The sequence below is a fragment of the Rhipicephalus microplus genome, chromosome 6, assembly GCF_043290135.1.
Source record: "Rhipicephalus microplus isolate Deutch F79 chromosome 6, USDA_Rmic, whole genome shotgun sequence".
Taxonomy (NCBI): Eukaryota; Metazoa; Arthropoda; class Arachnida; order Ixodida; family Ixodidae; genus Rhipicephalus; species Rhipicephalus microplus.
The window spans coordinates 105,243,969-105,267,740 of NC_134705.1; the positions used below are offsets into that span (position 1 = coordinate 105,243,969).

The 23,772-nt window shown below is 43.7% G+C and overlaps 1 protein-coding gene across 1 annotated transcript in view; it reads left to right on the forward strand.

The window, feature by feature from the left end:
• LOC142765971 (uncharacterized) overlaps positions 1–23,772 on the forward strand; it is a 214,937-nt gene that overhangs the window by 93,121 nt on the left and 98,044 nt on the right. Inside the window, exons 5-8 of the mRNA XM_075867779.1 lie at positions 1,025–1,060; positions 12,575–12,622; positions 22,113–22,151; positions 22,846–22,881. Coding sequence (XP_075723894.1) covers positions 1,025–1,060; positions 12,575–12,622; positions 22,113–22,151; positions 22,846–22,881 — 159 coding nt within the window. The remainder of the gene's footprint in view (positions 1–1,024; positions 1,061–12,574; positions 12,623–22,112; positions 22,152–22,845; positions 22,882–23,772) is intronic.

The window sequence follows — 23,772 nt, forward strand, 5'->3', positions numbered from 1 at the left end:
CACAAGGAGGTTAAATGCATCGCCTGCGATGTCCTTGAGCACGTGCGCTACCTTGTCTGCTTCAGCCATGGTTCGGTCAATTTTATAGCAATGGGTCAGCACATCTTGTATATACGCCAGGCAAGACTCCGTGGACGTCTGAACACGTGTGCCAAGTTCTTTCCTAGCAGCCTGCTTACAGCCGGCACATTGACCAAACAACTCGGGTACCTTGGTCTTGCATACGTCCCAGCTCGTGATCGCGTCCACATTGTTAATAAACCATGCCTTGGCCGTTCCTTGCCAATTAAAGATGATGTTTGCCAGCATCAAGGTTTGGTCCCACCTGTGGTTTATGCTGTCGAGCTCATAGAGTTTAAGCAACTCATCCACGTCCTCGCTTTTTGTTCCCGAAAAGTTGCCGGGATCGCGAGTGGAGCGGCCACGAGAAAAAAAGGTGAGGTCGGCGCCGTTGATGCATTGGGTGCGGCAGTTGGCGAAGCGTTGCTGCCGGTGGACATGTTGAAAGCAGCGACTAGGCGTCCCCTCCGTAACTCCGTCGCGCGTTGTACCCAGCTCCTCCATCAAAATGTTACGTGAAAGTAAACGCGAATCAAGGCGTTTGAAGATATATTTACACAGCGCCAACGCGCAAGCCAAGATGCAGAAAAAGTGCTGCGCCCTACACCAAAATTACGTCGTCCTTCTCCGAACCTATCTAACTGCTCTTGTGGGATATTGTCCCATCACAATATGACTAGTGGCAGCCCGGCTCACATCAATTTTAATAAACTAGCCTCACAGTGCAAGAACTTAACAGTGTGGCGACTAGTTGATATTTTAGCCGGAATAAAGATGGTTATATTTGTTCTAATGAGTGGTTATCTGTCTGCCATCGTGCAGCCAAATTATATGGGCAGAATAACGTATTTTTCACAAGCATTGGTAACTAACGAGTTTTTACTGCTAGTTGATAATTAGCGTTTTTACAATCAACAGTTTCGTTGGAAGAGTCCTTGTGATTTGTGCATTTTACTCCTTTTAGACTGGGTCCTCAAGTCCTGTTCCTGGGCCAAGTGAGGCAAGTGTTTTTTTTCTAATTCAAATTATAAGACATGTGATGCTAAACCTACTTAAGGCTTAAGAAGGCCTAAATGGCGAGGAGGAAAATTTGTACTCAGAAGACAAGAGCAGGCACGGAGAATGAAAACAATATTGTATTTTGTATTTTATCTGGGCGTGTCTTCATCTCACAAGAAAATTAAGCTCAAGAACACATTACGCCAAACATGACCGAACAATACGGAACGTTGAACTGCCATATCATATTTTACAGCACATTTGTGTGTGATTTATTGCTCTGTCTTTCTGAGGGTTTGCTTGTCACAATGAGAACGCCTTCTGGGTAGGCAAAATACAATTTAAATGCTTCAAAATACACTTTAGAAGCTTCACATTGCCCGTCCGCGTGGTTGATTTCCGTCTCTGGACATCGCATCGCCGCTGTGGGTGACGTGCAAACGTGTGCCAGCGCTACCTTAACGGTTTCCTCTCAAGGCATTACGCGCTGGCCGGTTCGTTCATCATACTTCCCTATTCTAGGCACTGTACCTTCGTCTCACCTGCGCCACCCCTCTCCATCTGACAGCGAGAAGAAGACACAAGCCGGTCAGTGCGTAGGCCTCGTGTGGCTCGAGAATCTCGCGGCGCCGACATTGTGGACAGCGCAACGATGCTTGCCACGCGACGGCACCGACGGGCGGGACGCCGTCGTGGCATGCTTCCCGCTAGTGTGCACATACCATTCCCAGCTGTCGCCCGCGTAGCGAGGGTTAGGAAAGCCGATCGCGTTCGCGTATGGCGACGTCAACACCGACAGGGTGCGAGCCAGGGATGCCTAATGCAAGCGTCAGCAGTGGAAGACCAGCGACACTGACAAGGTGCGAGTCAAGAACACCGGTCGCGTTCGGGAATACAGTTGGTGCGCGGGTAACAGTAACGAGTAGTTAGTCAAAGAAGCCGAGCGCAAGCATCTTCAATGCATCCTACCTCACGTGTCTTCGCGTTTCAAAGCAAACGTTTCCTCGTTTATACACCACACCGAGTTTCGCTTCAAAGCGTTCTTTCAGCAAGTAAAACCTCGTTTCAACCAGGTCGACGCCATGCGCACCGCTGCTGCTTTGCATTCCATCAGGATTTTTTAGGGGAGATGATTCATACTTTCATGAACTAAAACAGGTACTGTACTAGATGACTAGTGAGTGCGTTTCATTAAAAACAGTGAGTGGTGTGTTTAACACTTTATGAGCTGTAATTTTACCGGAAAAAAGGGCATTCAGATGAGCACAAGATATTGCGTTTTAGATGGTTTGACAGTACGTGTGCCCTTTGCGTGCGGTTCACGTGATACCAAAACCAGCTGCAAGTAAAAAAGTGAAAACTGAGAAAACCTTGTAGAAATGAACGACAGGTAGGTCCACTAAACGAGAAAACCAGGTTGGGCGGCAGATTAAAGCCCCGTCTCAACTCAGGGGGGTCAGTTAACCCATATTTGACGGACTCCTTAACTACCACATTAAAGGTTCACAAAGTGTTTAAAATAGGCCACTGATACAACACATCGAAACATTTTAAGCGAATAATTCTCAGCGAGCCGGTGCAAAAGAATGGTCAACATCTTCCCTTCAAGCCCAATGACGCTTTGGCAGGTCTATTTTTTGTCACTATGTGTCTTTTAACATTGTAATAAAAGAATATTACTTTAAAAAAGAACTGTTAGATGCGGAGCAGCTTCTGGGGAAGCTTCCTCCGGTTTGCGTAACGTGCCTTACAGCGAACGTGCGACAACTGGCCCAAGAATTTCCACAACATGCCCGCACTCACGCCTGCGTTATTGGTTATGTAAGAAGCTGTCTCTCTCCTTTACACTTTCTCTACGATCACGTGATTGTGTTGGTTAACAAGATTCTGCAGACGCATGCTAAATCAACGCTGTCGTGCGTGGCGGGGCGGTGAACCCACTTGGTGTGCTCCCACAAAAGTTCGGGAAGAGTAATAGCACCATACTCTAAAGTGAATTCATGATGTGCTCAGGTTGCAAGGGCGCGTTTGCATGGAGGAAGGTGCCCGTGATGAGCGAAACTTTATTTTGGCCTTCGCGTAAATTTGTTTCGCGGGAAATGATGCAATTTGACTTCGACATCAAAGAACAACAAATAGTGCTTATTTTATTATTTAGCAGCAATTAACCAATTCATATGAAATGCTTGCAAAGTATAAAAACGACTTTGCTTAAAGAAAGGAGCGCCATCATCTTCATTATTTAATGGATGTGTTTGCTTCGAACTGGTGTAACACTGACAAAACTTTTACCAACGAACCAAAAAAAAAAAGCTAACGAGACACGAGCACAATGTACAGTTTGCAAATTTACGCTCTAAATAGATAAATTTGTTCAAGATAGTGATGAGGGCACTTGAATATCTCAAACTGTAAACTATCAAATACATCTCCCAAACACTGTTTAAGAGCAAGTACTAGTAAATACAGTGCCGGGAATGCTAAAAATGTCACAGGGAGTCTTTTAACGTCATTGAAACAAAGAAAATCAAGGTCAAACAATGCGACCAATGTGGTTGTCGTACTTATAAACTGTATAGCGTCACAGCATGGGCATGGCTTTTTATGCTGTTGAGATTTCGCCTCATAACAGAAAATTATGACGGAATACCCGCTGACGAAACTTTTAGGAACATTAGTTAAACAGTGCATCATTTGCCCTTCAATGCTAATCCTTACGGAAAGTTGCGCTGTTTACTTCTCAACGTATATACTAAAGATTACAATTAAAAATACCATTGAATTCACAATCTAAACTGCTTTTTGATATTTAACTTTGAATTGAATATTTCCATGACCGTGCTTGTTTGCGCTCGGTATGTTTGTCGCCGTTTCAAAGTGTCGCATGAACTTATCGTTGTGTACGTACGTGGTGTCCAGAGTTGTCGGGGTATATATAAATTCGAGCTACCGCTTTGTTGTGAGGGATGCAAACACGTCATTACTTTAGCACGGAGTTTCTTGCCTTTCTCCACTCTCTAGAGCTAGAAATATTTCGCTTGTTACCTCGTCATCCACTATTTTATGTTATTAAGCAAGCCTCAGATGTAAATAGTAGTACGTATATCTGACTCCCCACTTAGGATCATCGTTCTGTACAATATCTATTTACCAGAGTTTTAATTACTACTCAAAACGGCAACAAAATTAGATACAGCCATAAGGGCTGTGCCCGTCTACTGTTTAGCACTTAGAAGATTTTCGTGTTTAAGTTTCATGCAGTGAAACCACCCGCGACCTATACGCTCGGCGTGAGAAACAAATGAAAGTAGCTGATTAGTTAGCGAAAAGCAGCACGCTTGTCAGCTGACAGGAAATGTCAAGAGTTGGAGTACCTTGAATTAAAATCAGACACTTTGAATATAACAATGTCAAAAAGAGCCAGTAAAGAACCTGTTATGAGAGAATACACAAGTAAGAAGGAGGCCTTACAAAGCACTAAGCCGGCCTAACATCGCAAGCTCAGAAGTTCGAAGCCACACCGGGTCAGTTTTAAAGACGATAGTCTTTCTCGGGGACCTTTGACGGAAAAATTTTGGTCTGTGTGTCTGTCTGTACGATTGTCTGTTTGTCCACACTTAACTGAATCGGTTACTCTAAACGGCACCAGCCGATGTCCAAAAAGGCCAACCCCATCCGCAGCGCCCACCGATGTTGCTCAAGATTCAGCGTTCAAAGGTGCGCGATTGTCAATTAAAAATAATTATTGCGCACATTCCAGGCACCATAAAAACAAGTATATATTCTGCATGTGCCGCTTTTACTACAAAAGGCATACAAAAACATACAAACAAGAACCGCAGTGTTTATTGAAGTGGTCCTTCTTAAAAGAACGGAACAGCATTATAGCCTGAGTATGGAACTGGCGTCCATAATAATCGGCTTTATTTTGAACTTCATCCTTTTCTTCTTTCCTGCCCCGGCTCTCGTGCTTCTTCTTCTCCTGTCCCAAGGCTCATACCACTTCACCTTTGCGGTTTCTTTTAATTGGTCTTCCTGGGGTAATATTTGAAGACATTTCCAATTGAAGCGCATTCAACTGATCCACCTTCACCAGTGTACCAGACAGTCTTCAGAATTTTCTTCTGGGTGGCAGCCTTGGTCACAGAGTAAGGACCGTAAAATTTGGCACTGTCATCTCTTATTCACTTGATCACTAGTTCGAGGTCGGTGACTTGAATGCCTGGTATAATTGCTCGATGCCTCTTGTCAAAAATCTCCTTTATTCGTTTTCCGTATCTCATCTGTGATTTTTCTTGGCTCTCCTCGATGTTTTTAATGATTTGCAAGAGTCCCAACTCACGGTCTGCGTTTAGAATAGCGGATACTCCTGAAGAAGCGTACTTTAGACTGCACCCCAAGCCACTTGTATAGGATCCATTATGATGTTTCACGGCGGCTTCCAAGGAACATATCCATCCAGCAGGAAAACTATCGCACATCTTGATGAAATGTTCCACGTCCCGTATGGCACGTTCTGTAAGCCCATCCGCTGCGGGATGATATGGAGCACAGAACTTCATCAATATAATGTGATCCCGAGCCCATGTCGCTAGCTTATCGCTCTTGAACGCAGGGCCGTTATCGCATTCGATTGACCGCTTAGTCTTAAGAATGTCTCTTTCGAGGAGAGTTATGACGCTATTTGCATCTTCTTTTCCTGCTCGTGCCGCGGCCATCCTCGTGCATTCATCTATGGCGAGAAGCAAAGCTTGCGTTTTCTTGGCTCCTTTCCGTTTCTCATTTAGTTCGGCGAAATCTAGGTTAACTTCTTCGAAAGGCACGTTCGAACGGCAAGGTAGTATCATAGACTCTGTAAGCTGTTTACACTTGACTTTGTGTACTTGACCCTCATGGGAGGAACGAACGTACTGACTGATGTCTTTCTTCATGCGAGGCTATGTAAATATCTTGACCTATTTGTTGTAGGTGCGCCTAAATCCGTCGTGTCCTCCATATTCTGAGCTATCGTGGTAAGAAATAAAGGACTCTGGAAATAAGTGTTACTGGTACTTGATACCGACCTTCAGTAAAAACCAGTTGTTCGGAGTTTTCTCTGAGCCTCAATTGATTGATTTCTTCAGATTGTTCTGGGTTGCTTCGTACCATCGACCTTGGTAGAGTATCTCCATATGTCACGTTTCTTGCTACGACCTCGACTAGAACCACAGCCTCCCAGTATACGTTGACCTTTTATTTCTTTAAATCTGGTTTTGAGAGCAAAAAGTTGCACGTCCCCCCAACTACCACCAACACGTCGCTCTCTATTTTCTGACCCTAGAACTTGATGTTTACAAAGACCCACTGATCATATAACGTTACTTTTCTATCATAGCCTTGTACCCAAAGGACTCTCCCACTCTGCACGCGACGTGCATCCACCATCTTGGCATTTATAATGAACACAGATGCACCGTTGTCTACTAGAGCCATCATCGTCTTGTTTCCTACTTCGACGGGAATGTGAAGTGGGCTAGAGCAACTTTAAGAAACAATCTCAGTTGGAGTCATGGGGTGGGACTGACCATCTTCATATATTAGTTTTTTTAAACTAATATATGACTAGGCCTACGTACAGTAGGCCTAGTCAGGAGACGCTCTCTCCATTTGCCCCCTTTGTGGGCATTTTCGTAAAGAATGCCTAAATCAAATAAATAAATGAAAATTAAAAAAATTGTTGCTTTCAACGGCCGGCTGCGCCAAAAAAATTGTTGTGTTCCTACTTAAAAAACGGAACAGCATTACAGCCTGCGTATGGAACTGGCGTCCATATTAAACTGCAATATTTTTAACTTCATCCTTCTCTTCTTTTCTGTCCCGGCTCTCGTGCTTCTTCTTCTTCTGTCCCGAGGCTCATACCGCTTTTCGCGTTTAATTTTCATGCAGTGAAACCACCCGCAACCTATACGCTCGACGTGAGAAACACATGAAAGTAGCTGATTGATTCGTGAAAAGCAGCGCGCAAATTGTCAGCTGACAGAAAATGTCAAAAGTTGGAGTACCATGAATTAAAATCAGACACTTTGAAGCTACCAATGTCGAAATTGAGCGAGAGAAGAAGCTGGTGTGAGAGAATAAATTAGTGAGAAGGAGGCCCTGCAGAGCACTAAGCCGGCCTAATATCAAAAGCTCAGAAGTTCATAGCCGCACCGGGTCAGATTAAAGACGGTAGTCTATCTTGGGGACCTCCGACGCGAAAATTATGGTCTGTGTGTTTGCCTGTACATTTGTCTGTTTGTCCACCCTCAACCGAATCGGTTACTTTAAACGGCACCAGCCGATATCCCAAACGGCCGACCCCATCTGCAGCGCCCACCAATGTTGATAAAGATTAAGCGTAATACTTGTGCGATTGTCAATGTAAAATCAAATATCGTACATATTTGACGCACCATAAAACACGTATATATTCTGCATGTGCCTCGTTTACAAGAAAAGGCATACAAATGACATACACATAAGGACCGTAGTGTTTATCACGCTCCGCTGACCATGCAACGCTTGCACGAAAAGGCGAGTGTTGCCAAAGCTTCGCTAAGACGACACAGTGGTGGCACCTACCTGATTTCTTGCGTTTTACACCTTAGCACCTCCGAGACGGGTGAGCGGGCACGCCCGTCTCAGGACCGTGCGCTTCCTTTGCCAAGAAAACTGCCAAATGGCGCCCATGTCTCCCATGTAACGTGACTTGATGCACTCGTTCACCTCCGCTGAACGCTCGAGACACTCTAACGGCACGCCTCCAGAATACCATTCACCGATTTTCTTGTGCATAACATCAAATAAATGTTCTGTTCACTCTCTTCACACCCAAGACTATCGTCTTTCGACGACCTATGTAGATTAACATGCAGATACAAGGCCAGCTTTTTTAAAGCATGAATGCGCTTTCAAGCAGTATAGAAAATGTCAGGCGAACCACAAGTCATGTGAAGCTGAGAGCTGATAGACGGTCATGTCGTATTCTACAGTGCTAAAAAAGTACAACAGATCCCTTTGCTTGAAATTCGCGTTGCTTCTTACAACCATGTTACACAGGCAAGCGAAGCGCAGTTACGACAAACCACGGTTACCCGCGTGGAACCACGCTTAGCGCCAACCTCAGTTTGCCGATGTTACCCTGTTACTAGAGAGATGGAAATGCTTAACGCGTTTTTTGCGACAGCAAAACGCAACGCGCACTCGCGGCATGCACTCGGGGGTTGGCGCTGCCATTTTCTGGGATATCTGCCTAACTGAGGTTGTCAAGCTCGGTTTCTTAAAACCGTGGTTAGCGTCAAAACAGCGGTTTCGTGTGCTGTGTAACAACAGCGAACCGTGGTTAGTGTAACCGCGGTTTAGAAGCTGGCTGTGCAAGAAGGGATTAAGATATCACTTTTTATGGTATTGTAACAAGCAATAATAACGCAGAAGAATTCTACACCTTACCACCAACGGCCATGGAAGTATGCAAAGTCTCAGAGGAATGAAAAAAAGCAAACGCACTAGTGAGAAAATGTAACAACATACCTGCTGAAAGATGGTGGAGATATTGTGTTTGAAGAAAATAGCCCACTTGTATACGAAGTGTCTCGTGACGGAAAGTCTGCCGAAATCTTAGAAGAACGCCAACATCATCTTAATTCATAAGAACGGAGACGTAGACGAATTGAAATATTAGAGGCCTTATTGGGCTTCATTGCAGATTGTGCTATAAATTTTATTTCATGCATAAGTATTGATGTCAACTCAACTAAAAATTGCTATCGTGCAGTAGGCTCAGCAGCTCTGTAGGGACTTCGCGCTTTCTCGTTAAAAGGTGTGGCTAACACACTTTTTGCTAAATGCATTTCGATTATCGAAACAGTATTTATTCTAACGGCTAGTGTTACGCTTAGTAAAAACATAGTACCCCGATTGTCTGCACAAACTGTTCCGTCGTTTATAATAATAGCGTACTAAATGCCATTACTCATTCGGAAAAAAATCTATTATTTACGACAACAAACTCATTGCAAAGTTTCTCAAGTTAGCAACAAATATTAGGGCCAGTCCCATGTCTGTAGAACCTGATGTAACAGCAGAGCGCGGTTAAAAAATTACTCCTATCTGCTGAACACACTGTGTTCTTTTTTATCGTCTTTCATCATCTCTTCGTTTTGATCATACTTCTCTACTATATATTCAAATGTTATTCTGAATCTATATTTCCTTTGTTAGTTATCAATTTCTTTGTATAATGGCCACTAGCCTTTTTTTCCTTTATGTAAGCCTCAGGTCACCCCCCCCCCCCTCACCATCATTTTGCGTTTCCGCACCTTGCTGTGTTATACTGTACATGTCTATGCTACTGTTCACCACCTCACCATTTCGTCTTCGACAGTTTTTCTTTCTCTAGTGGATATTCACATCTTTGTTCATCCCCTTGCAAAACTTGATTGATATGTGGGGTATAACGTCCCAAAACCACCATTTTATTATGAGAGACGTGATAGTGCAGGGCTCCGGAAAATTTCACCACCTGGGGTTCTTTACCCTGCACCCAAACCTGAGCACACGGGCTTACAACATTTCTGCCTCTATCGGAAATGCAGCCACTGCAGCCGGGATTCAATCCCGCGACCTGCGGGTCAGCAGCCGAGTACATTAGCCACTGGACCACCGCGGTTGGGCTTCAACCTCACAATAGAAGTCTATAATATGCTCTAACCTCCCTTTCCCTCTTTCATGCTCAACCACCATCACTTCCTTTTCCCGCCCCTTTGTTATACTTCCTAATGCACGCCTGTGGTATTATAGGAGTTTTCCTTTCCAACCTCCATTTCATTCTTCTGTCTTTCAACACCCTTTCTCGCATCCCTGCTATATTTCACCAGGCATGGTTCTCCTATTCTAGGAGTTGATTCACACATCTTTGTTTTGTGTACCCTCCAACCATTCTGTTTTCGCGAAGACTGTGCTTGGGTAAAAAACGCCACTGGAAAAAATACACATTTTAAAAAACGCAAGATAAACATAAGCCAAAGTGAATTGACACGTCAAACGCTTAAAAATTGGTGCCACCTGCAGTGCTATACACCAAATGGCTTAAGATATCAATTTAAAGACCGGCAAAGAGTTGCTTTCATGGTTGCTAATAAAGCACGTTTACTTGCCCCCAAATAATTGCCGCAACTATTGTACGCAGAAGTGACGTTTGTTTTTGTGTTCGTGCAATGTCGTATCGCAATGTTGTGTGGCAACGACAATTATACCATGTAAACTAATTAGCTACGTCCGTAGCTTCAGTACGCACCAAACAGCACAACGCGCTTCTCTATAGCCACCCCGATAAATCATCTCTACGTTATATTACAAAAGGATGATCACCATCGGGGAAGTACCAATCTGTATTTGATGGGTGCGCTGTCGAAAAGCGGAATTTTTTTTTGCGCTCGCTGGTGGAGGACTGTAGCCGTACGCCACTAACGCATTCTTTGAGTAACTGGAAGCTTGGCTTAAAATATTCACTGGCTACCTCGAGCATCCACTTAAGGCGGCGATACCAAACTCATCAGGGGTGGGATGGGGTGGGGGGGGGGGGTAATTGAACGCACGCTTTTTAGTTGACATCTAACGAACACTAAGCTTTCACTAATACAGCCTTCGCTATTTGAATTTCAATAAGGAACTGCGTATTGAGCAAACGTCCTTTGTTTATTATTCAAGATTTACGTGTAGTGGTTGCAATCGTGTTACTTGTCTCTAACGCTGAACTTTAATATCTCATTATACTAGCAAAACAACTTTTTATAATAATCATGTTATCAGCATTCAGTCAAGCACTCGTTGACGTTTTTCTACACATGAAGAAGGAGGCGGGTGAATGCCACTTTTCAATCCCTCGGTTGCCGAAAAGTCGCACTGAACGCAAAGCCCTCGGGAATGGAATATTAAAGCTGGGAATTTTTTGAATTTTATACTACCAGTTTCAATGAAACGCGCACACTTCCGCACTTTATAGAATTTGTAGTGAATAAGCACAACCCAAACCGATTCGCCTCTCTAATACTGCGGTTTTCTGGTACTATATGTGCCTTGCTCTTTGACATGCTGGCTCTCGCCACGTGATATTTCTTACAAAGCAAGTACGGTTTTCGCCCAAATGAGGAATAGTTGACAGCATGTACTTGCTTTTGTTCATCATTTTTCATTGTGTGCTAAACACCTTTCAGCCTGGCCACCTTCCAGGAGTCGGTGGTCCCACCTTCCTTCCGGCAAGTGAATCATTTTTGCGAACTGACCACTTAGTGGTATAATAAAAATCGTATTATGACTGTATGGCATGCATCGAATACCGAAAATTGGCAGTGGATAAAATGAGAACTGCTCTACAGCAAATTTATAATAAATTGAATAGTTCATGGGATGTTGCTTACAAAGGCCGTCTTACAATAGCGAAACGACCAAAAAGCTTTCGAGAAGATGTACCACTAAAATTTTGTTTGAAATGACTCTGTGACTGTTCATAACAAATACATAGCATGAAACAGGACGGGTCAAGAAGCTGCTCTGTAGTTATGTATCTTGTTTTGCACATTTCCTTTTTTTACAGAATGGAGTCTTTAAGGGTTATTCGATCCATGGTTGGGTACGCAAACTGCATCAAGAGGGTAATAAGTCGAAGAAACAATTGGCTTCGTTGTTGTTTTGTACTACGTATGCTGCGTGTTCCTTCGACTAAGTTCCGTCCGCGCGATTCATACTCGTAGTATCGCTTTGTAGGCATATGACTTATGTTCGAAGCTTACTGCCTACAGGATAAGCTACAAACATACTTCAGGTTTCTGTAGAATTCTGTTTTTTTTTATTCTCCGAGGTCTTGTAAAATTTCGCGTCCTAAGGTTTGATATCAAGACAAATGTTTGAAGTTTTAAAGCACGACAGAGCACATTCTTGAGGTACATAAAACTCATCACGATGAAAGAGAATATTTTAGGTAAGGTTGCCGAAAATGATTAAAGTGCTCAAATATTAGATGCTCCAATAAACTGATAAATAGTGACTGACATAAAAACGCCTACTTATCAGCGTGAACACAAGAAACTTTTGGGGCATCACATTATAATTTTGTCACCTTTATAATAAAAGGAACGCGAATGATTGCTCGTAACACGACCTACTTATTTGAATGAAAAGAAATGCACCACAGGCTAGGACCCTGTGACAAGCGAAATCGACAAGTGGAGAAACTACACCATCAAAAGTACACTATAAAAGTACTTACCGACAGTGGCCTTCAAATGCTATCAATATTTTCATTGAAATGAAAAATTATATCAAGCATGAGAATTGCAGTTGCATATATTTTGTTTATGAAATGAGGCTTTCCAATAATATTGAGAATAGCACAAGTACTACAGCTTCTGTGTAAGTGGCTTTGTTCAAATAAGTAATCAGTTTAATTGATTTTCATGTTAACGTCCACTTACTGTGCCCCCTGCGATCCTTTTTTCAGCCTTCTAGCCCACCAAGATTGAGCACTGTCGTCGTTAGTGCACATCCGGTAAGTGTTTCAGAGCAATACCAACACTACGACGAAGCACTTCACAATGAAAATAAAATGATGCTTCAGCTTCATCACGTGTAAGCTAGGGAGTGGCGAGGCATGCAAATTGCGCTAGTTTTTCCCACAGCAAACTTGGACAACGCGTCATCAGTGTTCCAATAAGTTTCAAGAAGTGAAGATTTAAACAGGGCCCTTCATGGAAAAAACACGAATTGTAGGCATAGTTTAACCCCCCCACCCCTTAATTGTGGGATAATGTAGTTGGTGAATACTGGAAAACGTCCACTATGGCGCATGGTGAGATATGGTGGGTGCTGCAGTGCCGGCAACGCATGAGCGTGAAATGGCGTCAGATTACCGTGACCAGCTGCAACAAAAAATAAAAAATTGTGTAATAAACGTTGCAAAAAAAGACACCCATCCCGTAAAAAAACAACTACCACGGACGATTGAACGTGCAAGCTGTGGATTACCACTCGGAGACACTAACCACTGCGCCATACCAACATGACGTATGTGGAGTGTTAAATACCTAGTTGAGAAAGAATTTCACAGTTTAACTTCAGATTTCTTTGCCGTACCGCCGGCTTAACAACATACGCGCTTTTGTGAGTCTGGTTTTGCATGGGAAACTTGAGTGCCTTGGTGAACTTCGTTGGCGTTGCCGAAATCACCGCCACAGAGCGAAATGTTTTGTGCAATAGCAATGAACTAATTCGATATGATATGCATGGTATGGAGTGTTGGCGGTTACTGGGATTCACCCTTTTGTGGCGCATACTTTTTTTTGATAGACCGTCACCACATGGCACGCGGACCACGGGTAGCATAATTTGGAAGGCGCTGTTGCACTCCAGTTCCTCAGTATGCTACCCATTTTCTAGAACCGAAGTATTATATACTTTCTGCCTGGTATCCAACTAGTGTGTGCCCTATGGCAAAAAAGAAATAAGTATTTTAGCTATACGGATGTCTAATTTTTAAATTATTTTGCACATCACAATACCTCAATGAAAAACACGGGACACACCCTCGCTCTTGAAAGAGCAATAATAAAAAAGACACAGGAGTGATTTTCAATTCAAGCACCTGAATACCGACTTTCCATAAAAAATAAAGAAAACAGAAGAAAGACAGCAAAGACTAAAGATCTGCCCCCAACTCTATAACTTGCTTCACTGCGCCAAACCCCTTGTTGTTTAAAGAGACTATGAAGTACCAAGCACTAAATAGAATAGAACATTCCATAATTTATTGCACCAGTGACAAAGATAAAATAAAGGTATTGGGAACAGTACAGGGTCATACAGGGAACACCATGGTAAAGGGAATCAGGCGAACACAAAAGAAATGCTTCCGGTGGCTTGCGTGTGGTGGTGCATTCGCAAGAGGCAGTTCCAGTAGGCACTGCAGCTTGTATATTCATAGAAGGAAGCTGACGTCTAGATACACAGGCATCTGGTTTCGAGCAATTGCTTTATGAGCTATCGATAAACATAAATAAAGTTTGGTGATTTCCGTCTCAAAACAATGGTAGGAATATGAGTGACGGGAGGTCTCCGAAAATTTCAGCCATATGGGGTTTCATAAGGATGAATCTTGTGGAGAAAATTAGTACATATAATCAGTAGAGGAAATCAGTGAACAAGGAAAACGAAGACAGGAAAACAGAACAGCCAAACAAGATGAATATAGTAAAACAGACTGGAAATGAAACAGGACTTAGCCGAATTTTCATAAAAACATTCCTCCATCTCCCGCTGAAGGGAGTCATGTGTAGATGCGAAGTAGAGGGCGCCAGTGCTTACACTGGCGACCGCGTCAACGCTGACGCTCACTGCGGCGTTGCATAGGAAAAATTGGCAGATTCCACGTACAGTATAAATCGATGAAATGCGAAGCACGAATGAGCAACGTAGATATGTTACTTTGAAATCAGCACTTTACGAGGTGGAGGTAAATGATGCCGTACATATCTCCGGTGTAATGATTATCATACTTGGATGTGTCGTTTACCTTCATCTATTCACGTTACGTGATAACAAATTTAGTGAAATTTGGTATAGGTTGAGGAAGCAAAACGGCCGCGTAGAAGGAAGGTGTAGAATAAAGTCGAGTTGGCTAGTTCATCTTTAACGTTCACGAATACTGTTGTGAAAGCTTCTTTATTTGACACGAAAGCCATGTCAACAAATGAGCGATTTCCAGCTTGACTTGGTTAATAATTTTACAACCGAGAAGTTTGCTGGAAGACGCCGCCTGCGTAGGCGGTGCGGGGTGAGAGAGTGGAGCGTAAGGAAGGAGAGAGAGGAGAGGTGACGCGCATACGCAATCGAAGTGTAAACGCCGTGGGGAGGAATGTCTGGAGGAGGAAGAGAGGGAAGTGAGCGTAGGTTAACAGACGCTGGCTCGTTCAGCGTTGAAGGAGAGAGAGAGAAAGGCGAAGTGTGCGTGCGATAGGGGTGGGAACGCCAGGGGGAGGGCTGTCTAGAGAGAGAGAAGAGAAAGCGAGCTTAGGTTAGGGGTCCCTCCATGCGTCTGTGTAGCGAGGCGAGAGAAGGGGAGCGCAGGAGAGTAGATAGAGAGCGAGTGTTCGTGCTGGCGCATTAATAATGGTCACGACGCGCATCGGAATAAGATCGACCCTAAGCTGCATCGCATTTATTATTTTCGAACGACTAACACTCATGCACAAGAAGCGCATTCGTAAACTGGCCATATAAGCCACGTGACAGTTGCGAAACAACAAAGCCGCACTCTTTTACTTACCACATCTGTATCTATAGGCATTTGCTTAAATAAAAAGAAGGCATTCGCTTAGCCATAGAGAGCTAGTTAGGCGCTCTGTGTTGTTACACTTGACTTCCAATATTAATCCGTAGAGCACTTCAATTGAAACGCGAAAGTGATAATTTCACAATGAATACTGGAATGTAGACGTGATTTCGAGAAGTTTGCACCAAGTAAAGAGTGCAATTATTTTCTCAATCATTGTCCTGTTTACTTCTTTTAAGTGCTCTTGAGTGTAACAAAACTTTTCATGTACTTTGCCTGTTTCACGCTCCTAATTGCCAACATGGAATTTTTCAGATTTTGAAAGTATGCCTGACTTTGTAATAAAATCATCTGTTTTGGCATCACAGGTTCTAGCTCAACTATGCAAACCTACGGAGGTTCTTGACATTAAAAAATTGTCATAGTTTGACAAAATATTACTCGTGTGTTGGCACAAGAAAGTGAACTGCACAAAAGAACTAAGGCAGAGTAATGGACACTTCAGAAACGGAGGAAGACACTTAAGCATCTCCAGCTTTCAATAAAACAATACTATGTGACTGCCGCTTATCATAATAGGCGGGACTTTACTTATATAAACCAGAATATTATCAGAGATGCAGTAGTGAAAGGGTGCACAAGTTAAGACCACCTGGTCTCAGCATCACTGACTAAATATTGAGGGGCGAAACAAATATAATAATATTATGTCACCTTTTTTGCAGACATGCTGCCTGCGCCTAGATATGAGGTAGCAAAGAGTTTGAATTAGTATAAAATATTGTTAACTAAGGTAGAGTTACTGCAACTTTTTAAACACTCCTGCCAATCACGATAGGGGGGGCGGTTCTGGTTTTGCCCATGTAGGCACATATCACTCCAACTTTCCATGCTTTATTGTTTACATACTTGTAGGCCAGTTGAAACAACGCCTGGTCAAGGAGCGTTATGTATATCATTTTGATCGAAATTATAAAATTATTTAGCTTCTCAAAACGTGGCACATATTCAACAAATTGACCCCTCAAAAAAAAAACACACACACGCGATGATAGAGGAAGGTACGACGACTCGGGCAGTAATTATGCCACTTGTTTATTCACTGAAAGACGTCACAATTGAGAAAGAGAAAAAAACAAAAAGAGCAAAGACATGGAGGTTCACCAGATGAGTGTCCGGTTTGCTACCCTGCACTTCAGGTTGGCGGATGGGGATTAAGAAGAAAAAGAAAGGAGATAATCAGATATGTATGAGACAATCAGTCAGTCACTGGGGCCGGAAACGTTTCTGACTAACAAACTTCAGCATTCAGACATGTGACATCGGCTGCTGACCCGCAGCTCACGGGATCCAATCCCGGCTGCGGCGGCTGCATTTCCTATGGAGGCGGAAATGTTGTAGGCCCGTGTGCTGAGATTTGGGCGCACGTTACAAACACCAGGTGGTCGAAATTTCCGGAGCCCTCCACTACGGCGTCTCTCATAATGATATGGTGGTTTTGGGACGTTAAACCCAACAAATCAATCAATCAAATCAGACATGTGACAAAGAAATTGCGGCCTTTGAGAGGGTCGCCGGCGATCCGTGGTGACTATATATAGTGAAGCGCTGAAAGATCGGAGTGAGTGCCTCCAGCTGTGTCAGGGCGTTTCAAATTGACGGAGCATTTAGCTTATTCCAAAGCACAAATATGGTGTCCAGGAGAGATGGTAGTGCCGCAGCGATGTCCTGGTCTTCTTCAGGCATAGTATTATTAACCAGCACTATAGTTGACTCAGCCAATGTTGGCTTGGTCTGCTGCAATTGTTTGATTCGCTTTGGATCGCCCTATGGCTTTGACTGTAGCTGTGGTTTTTTCTATGGCAGTCACTCTAGCTGCAGCTTTAGCAATGCTGGACAAATATCAGATTCCATGTGCTCTATTGCCGCCCTGTCCGCAGACATTGACGGGCACACTTATGGTCTAGGAAGCACAGGACGTCGTGTCATCTGTGAACTAAGTATCAAAAAGTCTCTTCAACCGCGACGATCTTGGAAGCGCTGAAGTGTGACAACAGCAACAAACTGCCGACGAGACAACCAGTCTCACACCATATGCTTAAGAATGTTCACTTCCTTTTGTATCTTGGGGCAGTCATTTGACGGAGTGTGATGGGACCCCAGGCGATTGTGGTACTTGAGTACCGTGGTAGCGCAGGAGTTGGCACGTGTGGTTTGGCACAGTGCGAGCAAATTATTGTGCTCCGACTCACGTCTCCAAACCTCAAAACATTGTGGCCTTGAAGTGTCATAAGGATGAACAGTCGTATAGGATGCCGAAAGGGACCCACCTTGGCATGCGAGGGCAAAGATTCACTTTTGAATGTAAGTTTTATAAAACGTGTAGTGCCAACGCGATACACATGTACGATATCAATGACTGTGGTGAGAAAAAGGTTTACTCATTGGACCGCGGTCATCAGACGCACTCAAGACAGCCTGATGAATACAAAGACAATATTTATAGGGGACGAGGACTGCATATCACACAAACGAACATCACGATGATACGAGGTCAAAGAGGGTAAACAGGGAAGTTGCTGTCGACGTGAGACTACGTCTAACTCTTAACACACAGCACTTTTCGCTCCCGCGCCACCAAGGTTTCTGGACTACACTGACGTGCACCGCCGCTGCGGTTACCGTAGCAGCGGGAAACGTGGCACTGAGTCCGTTGCCGTAGCGTCCACGATGGAAACACGTATTTTCATGTAGCTCACTGGCTCGAGGGTACGTGGATGTCTCGCACCCTGACGTCTTGTTGGCGTCCAGGTTACGTTCGACCAGGGCGAGCACCCAAGAAACGGGATCCAAAGCCCTGACAACCATTGAAGCCGGTTGCTTTGTTGGATCCAAGACGAATGGCTCATCCCATTAGGGGTACGCTGGCCGTGCAAGCTTCCTGCACTAGTCTTCTTTCTTCTCTTCAAGTCAATTTCCCACTCCGAACTTGCCTCAATGTCGCACTCGTCATAAATGTCACATTCTTCTCTCCTCTTTCAGAAAGTAGCACGCTTTTCGATTGGTCTGGTTGAAGTAGTTCGAATAGCATCGAACTTCACGGTGCTAACGTGTCGAAGAATGTAGGGATGCATTTAAATTGGTACCTTTGTTGATGATAGGCATTCAGCTTAAGTCCATTGTCGGGTCACAGTTCAGTTCAGGATATGTCAACCAGGTTTGTAATATTCGTCCTTTTCTTCCATGTACTAGCACAGAACCAGAGTTCTCTTTCCTATCTGTTCCTGTGTATCGCAGTGGCGTCTCGATGTTCATACAGATGGAGCAGTATTCAATCCTAAAAACGGGGTATGAGTGCCAAGCTACGTAGTGCAAAATACGCACCAGCTTACGGTTGTCTCGAAGTTCATTTGCCTCCAAACGGTACGAAGTATCATGTTTCGGGCTCACACTCACACGAAGTATCATGTTCCTAGCTGCACGAGTACTGGGGTGTTCCGGCCGCTTTTGCCCAAGTCATGATCTACTGGCTCTATTTTAGGGTTTGTCATTGCCACTCGCTTTGCGTTGGGCTTCGAAGCAAATCTCAGATACGCTTGACGCGCTTTTTGTTCAGCCGAGAGGTTTACACTGACGACTGCAGAGACCATGCTGCTCCATACTGCTGTCACCTTCGATGCCATGCATTTCTGCTTAACACATTCACTTGCAGGCCGTATACTCAGAGCAACATTATCACGTTCTCCAAAATATACTTTTTCGAATCTACCTGTCAGAATTGTGCCAGCATCATGGTTGTCTCCTCGTCTTTGTGAAGTTTGACTTGGTTTTCTTTATTAATCTCGTTAAGTGCTACCCCATGTTTTTCAATCTCTTATTTTTCCAAGATAGCTGTGCTTATCTCAGACAACAGCTCCTGTCCTTCCCGTCACACATGCACACGCTCTTTGTCATTTTTGCACATGTACCGGAGTTGAAAATAATTCCTCTTCGAAGTCTTCTTGCAACATTAGTTGTAAGTAGGAGCAACACCACCCGACCTCCACTTCAATACAAAGTCGTCTTCGCACGTTAACAGGCATCTTGTGTGTGACGTACTCTCGGTGAAAGATGGTAAGTGCAGATCCTGACAAGGCTCGCCAATCGTGGTGAGTAAGGGGTTTACTCAAGGGCCCAGGTCATCGGACGCAATCACGACAGCCTCATGAACAGAAAGACAATATTTATATAGGACGAGGACTGCATATCGCAAAAACGAACATCGGGATGATACGAGGTTAAAGACGGTTTAAAGAGGAGTTCCTCTGCACGCGAGACGTAAATCTACGTCCTAACATTTACCGCACACCACCAAGTTTTCTAAATTACACTCACGCGCACTGTCGTTGTGGTGACCGTAGCACCGAGAAAAGTGGCGTTGAGGCCATAGCGGTAGCGTCCACGGTGGCAACACTCCTTTTTGTGTAGCTCTCTGGCTCGAGCGTACGTCGATGTTCCGCCACCTGAAGTCTTCTTGGCGTCGAGGTCACGCTTCACCGGGGTGAGCGCCCAGGACACGGGGTCTAAAGCCCCGACATCCATTGAAGCTGGCCGTGCATGCTCCCTGCACCAGTGTTCTTTTTTCTTTTAATTCAGCCAACTTCCCTCTCCGAATTCGTCCCAATGGCACCCTGGTTATAATCTTCACAATGCCATCAATCAATGGTTTCACAAGACTGGTCAAGTTTGTGTTTGAACAGAGATATAGACATCATAGATGACGCCAATAATAGAACCACTCCTCAATGTGATATACGAGCGAAATTTTTTGAAATCGAATCCCACAATTTTGCTCAGTGTGCTCAGTGAAGTCTCGTGTGCAATGTTGATAGCAAGAACAGTTTTTCCTGAGTTGAGTCTCACGTCGCTAACTTGGTTTGGCATCGCCGCCTCGAGAAGCACCGACACCGATTGTCTGGTAAGTCGTCTAAAGTTATCGATAGCAAGCTTTTGTACAAAAATATTCTGACAGCGGTATTTTGATTATTTATCGGTAGACTTCCATGAAGTCTGGTAGGACCCGGTTTTCCTGCGCTTGATCTTACGGCTTTTTGCGAGTTGAAAGTCGTACTTAGATCATTCCTCCCTGCAGGGCGAGTAGACGATGGTGTCGTTGCTGTCCGCGGCGCTACGAACACCATAGCGCTTTCTGGAAAAGGCTGCTGCGGCCGCCGTTATTGCCGGCGAGGGCGCGGGAACGCTTACACTTGCATCGATTTCAGAACGAGGCAGAAATCCAGAGGTGCACGCAGAAATAGTAAGAAACTAGCGCATCGGTCATCACAAGCGTTCTGTTTGTTTGTTTGCAGCCTAGAATCCATGGCTAATACGCACTCTAGGAGATTGGCGAAGAGAACATATAGTCTCATATAAGCGATACCTGTACTATATTGCTCAAAATGAAAAAAGTTGTAAAATGAAGACCGTATTTAAAAACAAAGATTTAGAGAAAGAGAAAATAAAGAACAAGAACGTAGGCACTACGTATTCCTTCCATATCGCAATATATACCATGTTGGAGCATGCGCAAGCATAGATAAAATCACTCATCAGTCTAGTGTGGGAACCAGTTATAAAAACGCATTTTTTATTCTAATAATCTAGCAGAGTTATCACTAACACATTTATCAGTTTTATTTCGAATAATGTAACATAGCTTTCTAATATCTCTCAAAGTCATCAATCGTGGCTTCTGCTAAAAATATTTATGCCCTGAAACCGTTATTCACACGCTCAGCCTTTACAATGCGCAGACAGGTGCTCCGAATTGTCATTCTTGAATTGTCGTCCATGTGTTCTGGCTCGATCAATCAGGCACAACCTTGTCTAGCCAATGTAGGACTTGGGCTTTGTCAGCGGTATTTCGAACATACCTCTTGTAATAAGTATGTGTACGGCGTTTCATGGTTTTTACCACATCCACGCCTTTTTTCAGGTTCTCTGGATGTACATAGGTAAACCATGCACCTGTTTTAAAGGCACCAAAAGTACAAGGCAGAAACCATATCTGCTTGGTTCCACCCTTAGATTGTGATTAACCTGATGTATGTAGGGCACGACTTTAGGTTTTATGAAAGTGGTAGCCGTCCGCGTGAATGCGTGACTCCTCAAACTTTTCACCTACTACCAGAGAGCTTTCAGCCCTTACGTCAACATTGAGTCAGGGAACCCAGCCGTAGTGAGACCGAAAACCTGATTGTAAAATGCGTTCTGCATTTTGAGAACATTTGCAACCTGAAACACGACTCTAAACAGAGCATAGCCACCCAATGTTTAACACTATTTGCTGGAAAGAGTTATGTGACCCCAAGCCCTTCTGTGCCCGAAGAAAATGCTTCCGGGATGCATGACCCATGGCAAAATAAATATTCAAGTTAAAAAGAGAAAGCTCATGAATAAAGCACTACCTTTGCAAAGACATCTGCATCTATCTAGAATGGCATCGCAGGTAAGTGAACAAGTACAAGATTGTCCATACATGTAAACATATGAAAATGTTTAAACACAAACTTCTTCTAAATGTCTCATGAAACGCTTTTTAAATGAAACCTAGAAATATAGTACACAAAAGCAGCTCTTTTTCAATATTCTTCCAATACAATATAAGGTATGCGGCACTGATTATGTCAATGTAGCCATCTCTAATGTAGATTTTTGTGCTACACTTTTATAGCCACGTCGTCCAGTCAGCCCAATGCCTGGTCCAAGTGGAGTAAGTATGCCTCTTTGAGCCATGTTATATTATTATTGAGGTTCACAAAACGTGTTCCATATCAGTCGAAATACTCACTGCTTGAAAAAGCTGATGACAGAAGGAGGTATGACGACAGGGACACTAAATTTTTGTATTGTTTATTTATAGAAAGACTTGGCAATATATACGGAGTTATGAAATATGCGTAGGCGTGCTAGTGTAATAAACAGTGAGGAAAGTATATTTGGTTCGCACGCACTCATTGATTATTTTTATATACATGCACCTAAACAACACAATAGTAACTGTGTCGAGATATTGTGGCGAATAAATTATCGCAAGCGGATGACAACAAAAATAAAGAGAACAGCACAACAAAAGCAAGTCATGGCACATGAGAAAAATAATGTATTGTTATAATATTTAGCTGCGGCCTGGCTCACTAAAATTTCAGGAAACTAGCCTCACAGTGCAAGAACTCAACAGTGTGGCAAATAATTGATATTTTAGCCGTAAAAAAGATGGTTATATTCGTTCTACTCAATGGTTATCTGCCTGCCATAGTGTAGCCAGATCCTATGGGCACAAGAAACGTATTTTTCACAGGCATTGGTAACTAAGGAGTTTTTACTGCTCGTTAATAATTAGCGTTATCACAATAAACAGTTTCTTTGGAATAGTTGTGGTGATTGCAGCCTTATACTCTTTTTAGTCTGGATCTTCAAGTCCTGTTTCTGGGCCAAGTGAGGTAAGTGTTTTTTTCTAATTCAAATTATAGCATATGTGATGCTAAACTTACTTAAGGCTTAAGGCCTAAATGCTGAGGAGCAAAAATAGTTCTCACAAGACGAGAGCAGGCAAAGAGAATGAGAACAATATTGTATTGTGTACTTTATCTCGGCGTGTGTTCACCCCATGCAGAAATTAAGCTCAAGAACATATTACGTCGAACATGATCTGACAATACGTAACGGTGAACTGGCATATCTTATTTTACACCACATTTACCTATGGTTTATTGCTAGGCCTTTCTGAAGGTTTCCTTGCGGCAAAGACAACACCTTCTTGGTAGGTGAGGTGAGCGTTCTTTCGAGCAGTTTTATGCGCTATTATTGTCACAGCTACTCGAAACAGCCCAACCTATGCGAACTGAGGAATTCGTAAGGCACGACCGAGAGGCTGTCTCTTGATCCACCTCGCTTCTAGTCGACAGTAACCTGTACTGAAACTCCGCTGTGGCGTTCTAGTGCCTAAGATACTCGGCTGCTGACCTGCACGTTGCTGGATCTAATTCCGGCTGTGGTGGCTGCATTTTCGACGGAGGTGGAAATGCTGTAGGCCCGTGTGCTCAGATTTGGGTGCAGGTTAAAGAACCCCAGGTGGTCAAAATTCGCGAAGCCCTCCACTACGGCGTCTCCCGTGATCATATGGTGGTTTCGGGACGTAAAAACCCACATAATATATATGAATGAACCTGTATTGAAGCAGACCATCAAAATATTTACCCGCAAGTGATAAGCCAGCAACACGTCGAGCCAGTATGTGTGGGTGGTGGGCGTTTAAAAGTGTTAAGGGTGCGGCTCCTTATTGGCTACTGCAGTCCTCCTATCCGGCGTAGCCAGCACAGCATATTCATATA